Source organism: Hypanus sabinus, chromosome 12 (assembly GCF_030144855.1).
Source record: "Hypanus sabinus isolate sHypSab1 chromosome 12, sHypSab1.hap1, whole genome shotgun sequence".
Classification (NCBI taxonomy): Eukaryota; Metazoa; Chordata; class Chondrichthyes; order Myliobatiformes; family Dasyatidae; genus Hypanus; species Hypanus sabinus.
The window spans coordinates 1667266-1680171 of record NC_082717.1 but is presented as its reverse complement, the minus strand read 5'-3'; the positions used below and the strand labels follow the sequence as shown (position 1 = coordinate 1680171).

Genomic DNA, 12906 nt, shown 5'->3' with positions numbered 1-12906 from the left:
AATTGGTCTGCCATGTCCTTGTTCCCCATGATCAATTCACCTGTTTCTGACTTAAGGGACTTACATTTGTCTTAACCAATCTTCTTCTTTTCACATATCTATAAAAGCTTTTTCTGTCAATTTTTATGTTCCCTGCCAGCTTTCTCTAATAATCTTTTTTCCCTTTCCTAATTAAGCCCTTTGTCCTCCTCTACTGGACTCTGAATTACTCCCAGTCCTCAGGTGTGCCTCTTTTTCTGACTAATTTGTATGTTTCTTCTTTGGGTGCACTACCTTCCCTGGTTTATTCTTTTGCCAAATTGGGATGAACAATTGTTGTAGTTCATCCATGCGGTCTTTAAATGCTTGCCATTGCATATTCACCGTCAACACTTTAAGTATTATTCGCCAGTCTATCTTAGCTAATTCACATCTCATACGTTCAAAGTTACCCTTCTTTAAGTTCAGAACCTTTGTTTCTGAATTAACTATGTCACTCTCCATCTTAATGAAGAATTCCACCATATTATGGTCACTCTTATCCAAGGGGCCTCGCACGACAAGATTGCTAACTAACCCTTCCTCATTGCTCAATACCCAATCTAGAATGGCCTGCTGTCTAGTTGGTTCCTCGACATGTTGGTTCAGAAAACTATCCCGCATACATTCCAAGAAATCCTCTTCTTCAGCACCCTTATCAATTTGGTTCACCCAGTCTATATGTAGATTGAAGTCACCCATTATAACTGCTGTTCTTTTATTGCACGCATTTCTAATTTCCTGTTTAATGCCATCCCCAACCTCACTACTACTGTTAGGTGGCCTGTACACAACTCCCACCAGCGTTTTCTGCCCCTTAGTGTTATGCATCTCTACCCATATCGATTCCACATCCTCCAGGCTAATGTCCTTCCTTTCTATTGCGTTAATCTCCTCTCTAACCAGCAACGCTACCCCACCTCCTTTTCTTTCCTGTCTATCCCTCCTGAATATTGAATATCCCTGGATGTTGAGCTCCCATCCTTGGTCACCCTGGAGCCATGTCTCTGTGATCCCAACTATATCATATTCATTAATAACTATCTGCACATTCAATTCATCCACCTTGTTATGAATGCTCCTCGTATTGACACACAAAGACTTCAGGCTTGTTTTTACAACTCTTTTCACCCTTATACAATTATGTTGAAAAGTGGCCCTTTTTGATTTTTGCCCTGGATTTGCCTGCCTGCCACTTTTACTTTTCACCTTACTACTTTTTGCTTCTATCCTCATTTTACACCCCTCTGTCTCTCTGCACTTGTTCCCATCTCCCTGCCACATTAGTTTAAATCCTCCTGAACAGCAGGACTTCCTTGACTTATTTCTATTTTCTTCCTCAACCCTAACACCCTGGTTTCCTTCCCCTTGCCAACTCAGTTTAAACCCTCCCTAACAGCTATATTAAACAATCCCGCCAGGATATTAGTACCCTTTGAGTTCAGGTGTAACCCATCGTTTCTGTACAAGTCATGCCTTCCCCAAAATAGACCCCAGTGATCTAAGAATTTGAAGCCCTGCCCTCTGCATCAGTTACTTGGCCACACATTCATCTGCTTAATTCTGCTATTCTGACAATCATTAGTGCGTGGCTCAGGCAGTAATCCTGAGATTATTACTCTGGAAGTCCAGCTTTTCAATTTTCTTCCTAGCTCCCAGTAATCTTCCTTCAGGACCTCAGGACAAAACATGTATCCATATATAACTCTGAAATCTGTCTTCTCCAGATAGCCACGAAACAAAGAGAGAACGTAAAAGTGATTCAGAGAGAAACATCAAACTCCCAACCCCTCTGTGCACAAAAATACTAACAGAACATTAACCCCAAACACTGTCCCCTCACACAACAAGGTGGAAAAGGAATGGGCAATAAAAACACAGAATATAAAAGCCATAAGTTTGAAAATGACCACAGTGCATAAATGCAATAGTCTAATTCATGAAACACAGAACCATGATAGCATCGACATTGATTGAAGGAGCAGGACACTACATGAGGCAGAGAGACCTATGCATCTATAACAGTGAGCCACACAATGATAGTCTCTTTCTCCAGCAGCAATCAAAACGGGCAGTTGGTGCTGAAACTCTTGCTCACCTTCTGCATTTGTCTCGATGTTTCAGTTAAGACTTTATTCCCTAAAACAGGGAAGATTAAAGGGAGACTTGATATAGGTATACAAAATTATGAGGGGTGTAGATAGCGTAAATGCAAGCAGGCTTTTCTACTGAAATTGGGTGAGACTTGAACTAGAGGTCATGGGTTAAAGGTGAATGCTTAAGGGGAACATGAGGGGAGCTTCTTTACTCAAAGGATGGGGAGGGTGTGGGACAAGCTGCCAGAAGAAGTGGTGTCTACCAGTTTGTTCAATTTTAAGAAAAATTTGGATAGGTACTGTACATGGATGGAGGGCTATAGTCCAGGTGCAGGTTCAGCACAGACTAGATGGGCTGTAGTGGATTATGACTCTATGACAGCATGCATGACCATTGACTGTGGTTTAACACTACAATCCATCATAGTAACATGCACAAAATGCTGGAGGAACTCATTAGATCAGACAGCATCTATGGAAATGAATAGATGTTGATGTTTTGGGCCAAGTCCCTTCTTCTGGACTGAGAAGGAAAGGGGAAGACACCGGAATTGCTCATGGGAGCTATAGACAAATAGCTCACGGGGATCATTGTTCTAATTTCTGGATTACTTTTGGTGTCACATGGTAGCCAGGGCAGGAATGGAAAGCCAGAAACTGCTTCAAAGAGGCAGAGTTCCAGATTCTTGGATAGCAGAGTAGTCTGATTAGGGATAGTCAGCATGACTTTCTGAGGGGCAGATCATGTCTCTTGACTCTGATTGAATTCTTTGAGGATGTGACAAAGCACATTGATGAAGGAGAGCAGTCAATGTGGTAAACTGTATATGAACTTTAGTTTTTGATTTGATTAGGTTCCCCTTTGTAGGCTCATTCAGAAAGTCAGGAAGTATGGGATCTAGGGAAACTTGGCTGTGTAGACTCAGAATTGGCTTGCCCACAGAAGACGGTGTAGATGGAACATCTTGGAGTTGGTGGTATTCCACAAAGGTAATTTCTGGGTCCCTTGCTCTTTGCCATATTTATAAATGATCTGAATGAGAAAGTGGAAAGGTGGGTTAGTAAGTTTGCAGATGACATGAAGGTTGATGGAGTTGTAGATAGTGTGGAGCAGTGGTCCCCAACCACCGGGTCGCAGACCAGTACCGGTCCATGGCCCGGAGGTTGGGGACCATTGGTGTAGAGGATTGTTGAAATATGACATTGACAGGATGAAGAGCTGACCTGAGAAATGGCAGATGAAGTTCAACTGGAAAAGTGTGAAGTGATTCACTTTGCAAGGTCAATTTTCAAGCCAGGATGTAGGGCTAATAGCATGTCCATAGATCCCTGACAAGTTGCCATGCAAGTTGATACGGTGGTTAAGAAGGCTTATGGTATGTTGGTCTTCATTAGTCAGGAGATTATCACAAGCTACTGTTGCAATTCTATAAAACCCTGGTTTGACACTTGAAATATTGTGTTCAATTCTGTTCACAACATCATAGGAGGATGTGGCAGCTTTAGAGAGGGTGCAGAAGGATAATGCCTGAATTAGAAAACACATTTTATGAAGATAGGTTGAGCAAGCTAGGGTTTTTGTCTTTGGAGTGAAAGAAGGTGACTTGACAGAAGTGTACAAGATTATGAGGCATAGATTGATCAAAGGATAGCTTTATTTATCACATGCACATTGGAGCATCAAAATATACAGCTATAATTCACTTCATTTGTGTCAGATCAAACCAGCAAGGATTGTGCTGGGCAGCCTGCATGTGTGGCCCCAACATAACATGCTCAAAACTCACAAACATCAATCCGTACTTTGGAATGGGGTAGGAAACTGGAGCGCCTACTGGATACTCGCATGGTCATGGGGAGAGCATGCAAACTCCTACAGCAGCAGCAGGAATTGAATCACAATCTTACACCTGGTGCTGTAAAGTGCTGTACTAATTGCTACACAGCCTAGAGCTATTCAAACTCTCAAAATCATGAGGATCAGCACAGAGTGAATGCAGGGAATGGGTTCCCATTGGTGGGAAGGTTCAGAGCCAACAGGAACACGTAATGTTTCTGTTGAAGGAGCCAGAGATGTCAGGGGAGAGTCATGATCTCAACTTCCCAGTCTAAACAGCGTGAGAGAGAAAAGATTTGCACAGAAGCAGGGAAAGAGCAAGCTGTGAAATATTGAGTGTCTAGCAAAGGGATGTGTGGGCTGAGCAGCTCGATGTGCTGAATGACTCAATATTTAAAGGTAAACAACGCTAATTTTCTCTGTCTGTCTCCCAGGGATGATGCAAACCGTATGATTCAGATGATGCTGCTGAAGTCTCTTCTCCAGGTAATGACTTGAGGAGAATATTAACCATCTTTGACTCTTGAAGTCCCCAAGCTGTAACAGTGTTGGGCTAACAGCTACACTATCGTGACTTAAGGAGAATATTCTCTTGGTCCAGCACTACGCACACCTGACAGATGCGGTCACCCGATAGATGGTGCCCAAACTGAATTCTGAACTTGAGAACTCCCCAAGCTGTAAAAGTGCTACGCTAAGCAATAACACTGCCATAAATTATTAGCACATAACAATTACAGCACAGGAATAGGCCATCTCGGCCCTTCTAGTCCGTGCCGAATGCTTACTCTCACCTAGTCCCACCAACCTTCACTTAGCCCATAACCCTCCATTCCTTTCCTGTCCATATACCTATCCAATTTTTTTTACTGAGACTTGAAGAGAATATTCTCACAGTCCAGCACTGCGCACACCGGACCATCCATTCAGAAACTGAAAGAGCAGACCACCGGTCTCTCAGTTCTATCCCTCTGGTCAAACCATCCACCAAAGTCTAGTTTACACCTCGGCCGGGAGGTCAGAACAGCAGCAGAGTGGGACACTGCAGGAATTCTAAAAAGACACTCAGCTGGAATAAACAACAGACCCATTAGGCATGTTCCAGCATTCAGCCTGATCATGAAGGATCCATACAGGCCCCAACTCCTCTCTCTACCAATAAACCAACACTCCTCTTCTCTGCCAGTACACAACAACCTCTCTCTGCCAGTACACCACACCATCTCTCTGCCAGTACACTACACCCTCTCTCTGCCAGTACACCACAACCTCTCTCTGCCAGTACACCACAACCTCTCTCTGCCAGTACACCACAACCTCTCTCTGCCAGTACACTACACCCTCTCTCTGCCAGTACACCAGATTTCCTCACTTCTGCCAATACAACACAACCTCTCTGCCAGTACACTACACCCTCTCTCTGCCAGTACACCACATTTCCTCACTTCTGCCAATACAACACAACCTCTCTGCCAGTACACTACACCCTCTCTCTGCCAGTACACCACACCCTCTGACAGTACACCACAACCTCTCTCTGCCAGTACACTACACCCTCTCTCTGCCAGTACACCACAACCTCTCTCTGCCAGTACACCACAACCTCTCTCTGCCAGTACACACACCCTGACTCTGCCAATACACCACAACCTCTCTCTCTGCCAGTACAATACAACCTCTCTCTGCCAGTACACTACACCCTCTCTCTGCCAGTACACTAGACCCTCTCTCTGCCAGTACACCACAACCACTCTCTCTGCCAGTACACCACAACCTCACTCAGCCAGTACAGTACACCCTCTCTCTGCCAGTACACCACAACCTCACTCAGCCAGTACACTACACCCTCTCTCTGCCAGTACACCACAACCTCTCTCTGCCAGTACACCACAACCTCTCTCTGCCAGTACACCACAACCTCACTCAGCCAGTACAACACATCTCCTCATCACTGCCAGTACACACACACTCTCTCTGCCAGTACACTACACCCTCTCTCTGCCACTACACCACAACCTCTCTGCCAGTACACTACACCCTCTCTCTGCAGGTACACCACAACCTCTCTGCCAGTACACCACACCCTCTCTCTGCCAGTACACCACACCCTCTCTCTCTGCCAGTACAATACAACCTCTCTCTGCCAGTACACTACACCCTCTCTCTGCCAGTACACTACACCCTCTCTCTGCCAGTACACTAGACCCTCTCTCTGCCAGTACACCACAACCACTCTCTCTGCCAGTACACCACAACCTCTCTCTGCCAGTACACCACACCCTCTCTCTGCCAGTACACCACATCCTCTCTGCCAGTACACTACACCCTCTCTCTGCCAGTACACCACAACCACTCTCTCTGCCAGTACACCACAACCTCACTCAGCCAGTACAGTACACCCTCTCTCTGCCAGTACACCACAACCTCTCTCTGCCAGTACACCACAACCTCACTCAGCCAGTACACTACACCCTCTCTCTGCCAGTACACTACACCCTCTCTCTGCCAGTACACCACAACCTCTCTCTGCCAGTACACTACACCCTCTCTCTGCCAGTACACTACACCCTCTCTCTGCCAGTACACCACAACTTCTCTCTGCCAGTACACCACAACCTCACTCAGCCAGTACAACACATCTCCTCATCACTGCCAGTACACACACACTCTCTCTGCCAGTACACTACACCCTCTCTCTGCCACTACACCACAACCTCTCTGCCAGTACACCACAACCTCACTCAGCCAGTACACTACACCCTCTCTCTGCCAGTACACTACACCCTCTCTCTGCCAGTACACTACACCCTCTCTCTGCCAGTACACCACACCCTCTCTCTGCCAGTACACTACACCCTCTCTCTGCCAGTACACCACAACCTCTCTCTGCCACTACACCACAACCTCACTCAGCCAGTACACTACACCCTCTCTCTGCCAGTACACTACACACTCTCTCTGCCACTACACCACAACCTCTCTGCCAGTACACTACACCCTCTCTCTGCCAGTACACTACACCCTCTCTCTGCCAGTACACCAGAACCTCTCTTTGCCAGTACACCACAACCTCTCTCTGCCAGTACACCACAACCTCTCTTTGTCAGTACATTACACCCTTCCACTGCCAGTACACCACAACCTCTCTCTGCCAGTAGACCACAACCTCTCTGCCAGTACACTACACCCTCTCTCTGCCAGTGCACTACACCCTTTCTCTGCCAGTAAACTCAAACTCTCTCTGCCAGTAAACTCAAACTCTCTCTGCCAGTACACCACAACCTCTCTCTGCCAGTACACTACACCCTCTCTCTGCCAGTACACCACAACCTCTCTCTGCCAGTACACTACACCCTCACTGCCAGTACACCACAACCTCTCTCTGCCAGTACACAATCTCTCTCTGCCAGTGCACTACACCCTCTCGATGCCAGTACACCACACCCTCTCTCTGCCAGTACACCACAACCTCTCTCTGCCAGTACACCACAACCTCTCTCTGCCAGTACACCACAACCTCACTCAGCCAGTACAACACATCTCCTCATCACTGCCAGTACACACACACTCTCTCTGCCAGTACACTACACCCTCTCTCTGCCACTACACCACAACCTCTCTGCCAGTACACTACACCCTCTCTCTGCAGGTACACCACAACCTCTCTGCCAGTACACTACACCCTCTCTCTGCCAGTACACCACACCCTCTCTCTCTGCCAGTACAATACAACCTCTCTCTGCCAGTACACTACACCCTCTCTCTGCCAGTACACTACACCCTCTCTCTGCCAGTACACTAGACCCTCTCTCTGCCAGTACACCACAACCACTCTCTCTGCCAGTACACCACAACCTCTCTCTGCCAGTACACCACACCCTCTCTCTGCCAGTACACCACACCCTCTCTCTGCCAGTACACCACATCCTCTCTGCCAGTACACTACACCCTCTCTCTGCCAGTACACCACAACCACTCTCTCTGCCAGTACACCACAACCTCACTCAGCCAGTACAGTACACCCTCTCTCTGCCAGTACACCACAACCTCTCTCTGCCAGTACACCACAACCTCACTCAGCCAGTACACTACACCCTCTCTCTGCCAGTACACTACACCCTCTCTCTGCCAGTACACCACAACTTCTCTCTGCCAGTACACCACAACCTCACTCAGCCAGTACAACACATCTCCTCATCACTGCCAGTACACACACACTCTCTCTGCCAGTACACTACACCCTCTCTCTGCCACTACACCACAACCTCTCTGCCAGTACACCACAACCTCACTCTGCCAGTACACTACACCCTCTCTCTGCCACTACACCACAACCTCTCTGCCAGTACACCACAACCTCACTCTGCCAGTACACTACACCCTCTCTCTGCCAGTACACTACACCCTCTCTCTGCCACTACACCACAACCTCTCTGCCAGTACACCACAACCTCTCTCTGCCAGTACACTACACCCTCTCTCTGCCACTACACCACAACCTCTCTGCCAGTACACTACACCCTCTCTCTGCCAGTACACTACACCCTCTCTCTGCCAGTACACCAGAACCTCTCTTTGCCAGTACACCACACCCTCTCTCTGCCACTACACCACAACCTCTCTTTGTCAGTACACTACACCCTCTCTCTGCCTGTACATTACACCCTTCCACTGCCAGTACACCACAACCTCTCTCTGCCAGTAGACCACAACCTCTCTGCCAGTACACTACACCCTCTCTCTGCCAGTAAACTCAAACTCTCTCTGCCAGTGCACTACACCCTCTCGCTGCCAGTACACCACAACCTCTCTCTGCCAGTACACCACAACCTCTCTCTGCCAGTACACAATCTCTCTCTGCCAGTGCACTACACCCTCTCGATGCCAGTACACCACACCCTCTCTCTGCCAGTACATTACACCCTCTCTCTGCCAGTACACCACAACCTCACTCAGCCAGTACACTACACCCTCTCTCTGCCAGTACACCACAACCTCTCTCTGCCAGTACACCACAACCTCTCTCTGCCAGTACACCACAACCTCACTCAGCCAGTACAACACATCTCCTCATCACTGCCAGTACACACACACTCTCTCTGCCAGTACACTACACCCTCTCTCTGCAGGTACACCACAACCTCTCTGCCAGTACACTACACCCTCTCTCTGCCAGTACACCACACCCTCTCTCTCTGCCAGTACAATACAACCTCTCTCTGCCAGTACACTACACCCTCTCTCTGCCAGTACACTACACCCTCTCTCTGCCAGTACACTAGACCCTCTCTCTGCCAGTACACCACAACCACTCTCTCTGCCAGTACACCACAACCTCTCTCTGCCAGTACACCACACCCTCTCTCTGCCAGTACACCACATCCTCTCTGCCAGTACACTACACCCTCTCTCTGCCAGTACACCACAACCACTCTCTCTGCCAGTACACCACAACCTCACTCAGCCAGTACAGTACACCCTCTCTCTGCCAGTACACCACAACCTCTCTCTGCCAGTACACCACAACCTCACTCAGCCAGTACACTACACCCTCTCTCTGCCAGTACACTACACCCTCTCTCTGCCAGTACACCACAACTTCTCTCTGCCAGTACACCACAACCTCACTCAGCCAGTACAACACATCTCCTCATCACTGCCAGTACACACACACTCTCTCTGCCAGTACACTACACCCTCTCTCTGCCACTACACCACAACCTCTCTGCCAGTACACCACAACCTCACTCAGCCAGTACACTACACCCTCTCTCTGCCAGTACACTACACCCTCTCTCTGCCAGTACACTACACCCTCTCTCTGCCACTACACCACAACCTCTCTGCCAGTACACTACACCCTCTCTCTGCCAGTACACTACACCCTCTCTCTGCCAGTACACCAGAACCTCTCTTTGTCAGTACACTACACCCTCTCTCTGCCTGTACATTACACCCTTTCACTGCCAGTACACCACAACCTCTCTCTGCCAGTAGACCACAACCTCTCTGCCAGTACACTACACCCTCTCTCTGCCAGTGCACTACACCCTCTCTCTGCCAGTACACCACAACCTCTCTGCCAGTACACCACAACCTCTCTCTGCCAGTACACCACACCCTCTCGCTGCCAGTACACCACAACCTCTCTCTGCCAGTACACTACACCCTCACTGCCAGTACACCACAACCTCTCTCTGCCAGTACACTACACCCTCACTGCCAGTACACCACAACCTCTCTCTGCCAGTACACTACACCCTCACTGCCAGTACACCACAACCTCTCTCTGCCAGTAAACTCAAACTCTCTCTGCCAGTGCACCACACCCTCTCTCTGCCAGTACACCACACCCTCTCGCTGCCAGTACACCACAACCTCTCTCTGCCAGTACACTACACCCTCACTGCCAGTACACCACAACCTCTCTCTGCCAGTACACAATCTCTCTCTGCCAGTGCACTACACCCTCTCGATGCCAGTACACCACAACTTCTCTCTGCCAGTACACCACAATCTCTCTCTGCCAGTACATTACACCCTCTCTCTGCCAGTACACCACAACCTCTCTGCCAGTACACTACACCCTCTCTCTGCCAGTACACTAGACCCTCTCTCTGCCAGTACACCACAACCACTCTCTGCCAGTACACTACACCCTCTCTCTGCCAGTACACTACACCCACTCTCTGCCAGTACACCACAACCTCTCTCTGCCAGTACACCACATCTCCTCATCTCTGCCAGTACACCGCACCCTCTCTCTGCCAGTACACCGCACCCTCTCTCTGCCAGTACACCGCACCCTCTCTCTGCCAGTACACCGCACCCTCTCTCTGCCAGTACACTACAACCTCTCTCTGCCAGTACACTACACCCTCTCTCTGCCAGTACACATCTCCTCATCTCTGCCAGTACACTACAACCTCTCTCTGCCAGTACACTACACCCTCTCTCTGCAAGTACACTACACCCTCTCTCTGCCAGTACACCACATTTCCTCACTTCTGCCAGTACACTACACCCTCTCTCTGCCAGTACACCACAAACTCTCTCTGCCAGTGCACTACACCCTCTCTCTGCCAGTACACAACACCCTCTCTCTGCCAGTACACTACACCCTCTCTCTGCCAGTACACCACACCCTCTCTCTGCCAGTACACCACAACCTCTCTCTGCCAGTACACCACAACCTCTCTCTGCCAGTACACCACAACCTCTCTCTGCCAGTACACCACAACCTCTCTCTGCCAGTACACCACAACCTCACTCAGCCAGTACACTACACCCTCTCTCTGCCAGTACACTACACCCTCTCTCTGCCAGTACACCACAACCTCTCTCTGCCAGTACACTACACCCTCTCTCTGCCAGTACACTACACCCTCTCTCTGCAAGTACACTAGACCCTCTTTCTGCCAGTACACCACAACCTCTCTCTGCCAGTACACTACACCCTCTCTCTGCCAGTACACCACAACCTCTCTCTGCCAGTACACTACACCCTCTCTCTGCCAGTACACCACACCCTCTCTCTGCCAGTACACCACACCCTCTCTCTGCCAGTACACCACACCCTCTCTCTGCCAGTACACCACACCCTCTCTCTGCCAGTACACTACACCCTCTCTCTGCCAGTACACCACAACCTCTCTCTCTGCCAGTACACCACAACCTCATCTCTCCCAGTACACCACATCTCCTCATCTCTGCCAGTACACCACAACCTCTCGCTGCCAGTACACCACACCCTCTCTCTGCCAGTAAACCACATCTCCTCATCTCTGCCAGTACATTACAATCCTCTTCCCTACCATTACTCCACAGATCCTCTCCCTGCCAGTCCACCACAACTCCCAATCTCCCAGATGTAATAGTGGCCAAAGGAACTAGGGTAAAGGATGAACTGAAGGCAATTTATATTAGGCAAGAAACTGTGTTGGATAGACTGTTGAGTCTGAAGGCTGATAAGTCCCTGGGACCTGATGGTCTGCATCCCAGGGTACTTAAAGAGGTGGCTCTAGAAATCGTGGATGCATTGGTAATCATTTGCCAATGTTATATAGATTCAGGAACAGTTCCTGCTGATTGGAGGGTGGCTAATGTTGTCCCACTTTTCAAGAAAGGAGGGAGAGAGAAAACAGGGAATTATAGACCGGTTAGCCTGACGTCAGTGTTGGGAAAGATGCTGGAGTCAATTATAAAAGAGGAAATTATGACACATTTGGGTAGCAGTAGAGGATCAGTCCGAGTCAGCATGGATTTATGAAGGGAAAATCATGCTTGACTAATCTTCTGGATTTTTTTGATGATGTAAGTATGAAAATGGACAAAGGAGAGCCAGTGGATGTAGTGTACCTGGACTTCCAGAAAGCTTTTGATAAAGTCCCAAATACGAGATTAGTGGGCAAAATTAGGGCACATGGTATTGGGGGCAGAGTACTGACATGGATTGAAAATTGGCTGTCTGACAGGAAACAAAGAGTAGTGATTAACGAGTCCCTTTCGGAATGGCAGGCTGTGACCAGTGGGGTACCGCAAGGTTCGGTGCTGGGACTGCAGCTGTTTACAATATACATTAATGATTTAGATGAAGGGATAAAAAGTAACATTAGCAAATTTGCTGATGCCACAAAGCTGGGTGGCAGTGTGAAATGTCAGGAGGATGTTATGAGAATGCAGGGTGACTTGGACAGGTTGGGTGAGTGGGCAAATGTATGGCAGATGCAGTTTAATGTGGATAAATGTGAGGTTACCCACTTTGGTGGCAAGAACAGGAAGGCAGATTACTATCTAAATGGAGTCAAGTTAGGAAAAGGGGAAGTACAACGAGATCTGGGTGTTCTTGTACATCAGTCAATGAAAGCAAGCATGCAGGTACAGCAGGCAGTGAAGAAAGCTAATGGCATGCTGGCCTTTATAACAAGAGGAATTGAGTATAGGAGTAAAGAGGTC

At 48.5% G+C, this 12906-nt stretch overlaps 1 protein-coding gene across 1 annotated transcript in view; it reads left to right on the top strand.

The window, feature by feature from the left end:
• LOC132402551 (protein EFR3 homolog B-like) overlaps positions 1-12906 on the top strand; it is a 194241-nt gene that overhangs the window by 122111 nt on the left and 59224 nt on the right. The window contains exon 13 of the mRNA XM_059985416.1: positions 4386-4437. Coding sequence (XP_059841399.1) covers positions 4386-4437 — 52 coding nt within the window. The remainder of the gene's footprint in view (positions 1-4385; positions 4438-12906) is intronic.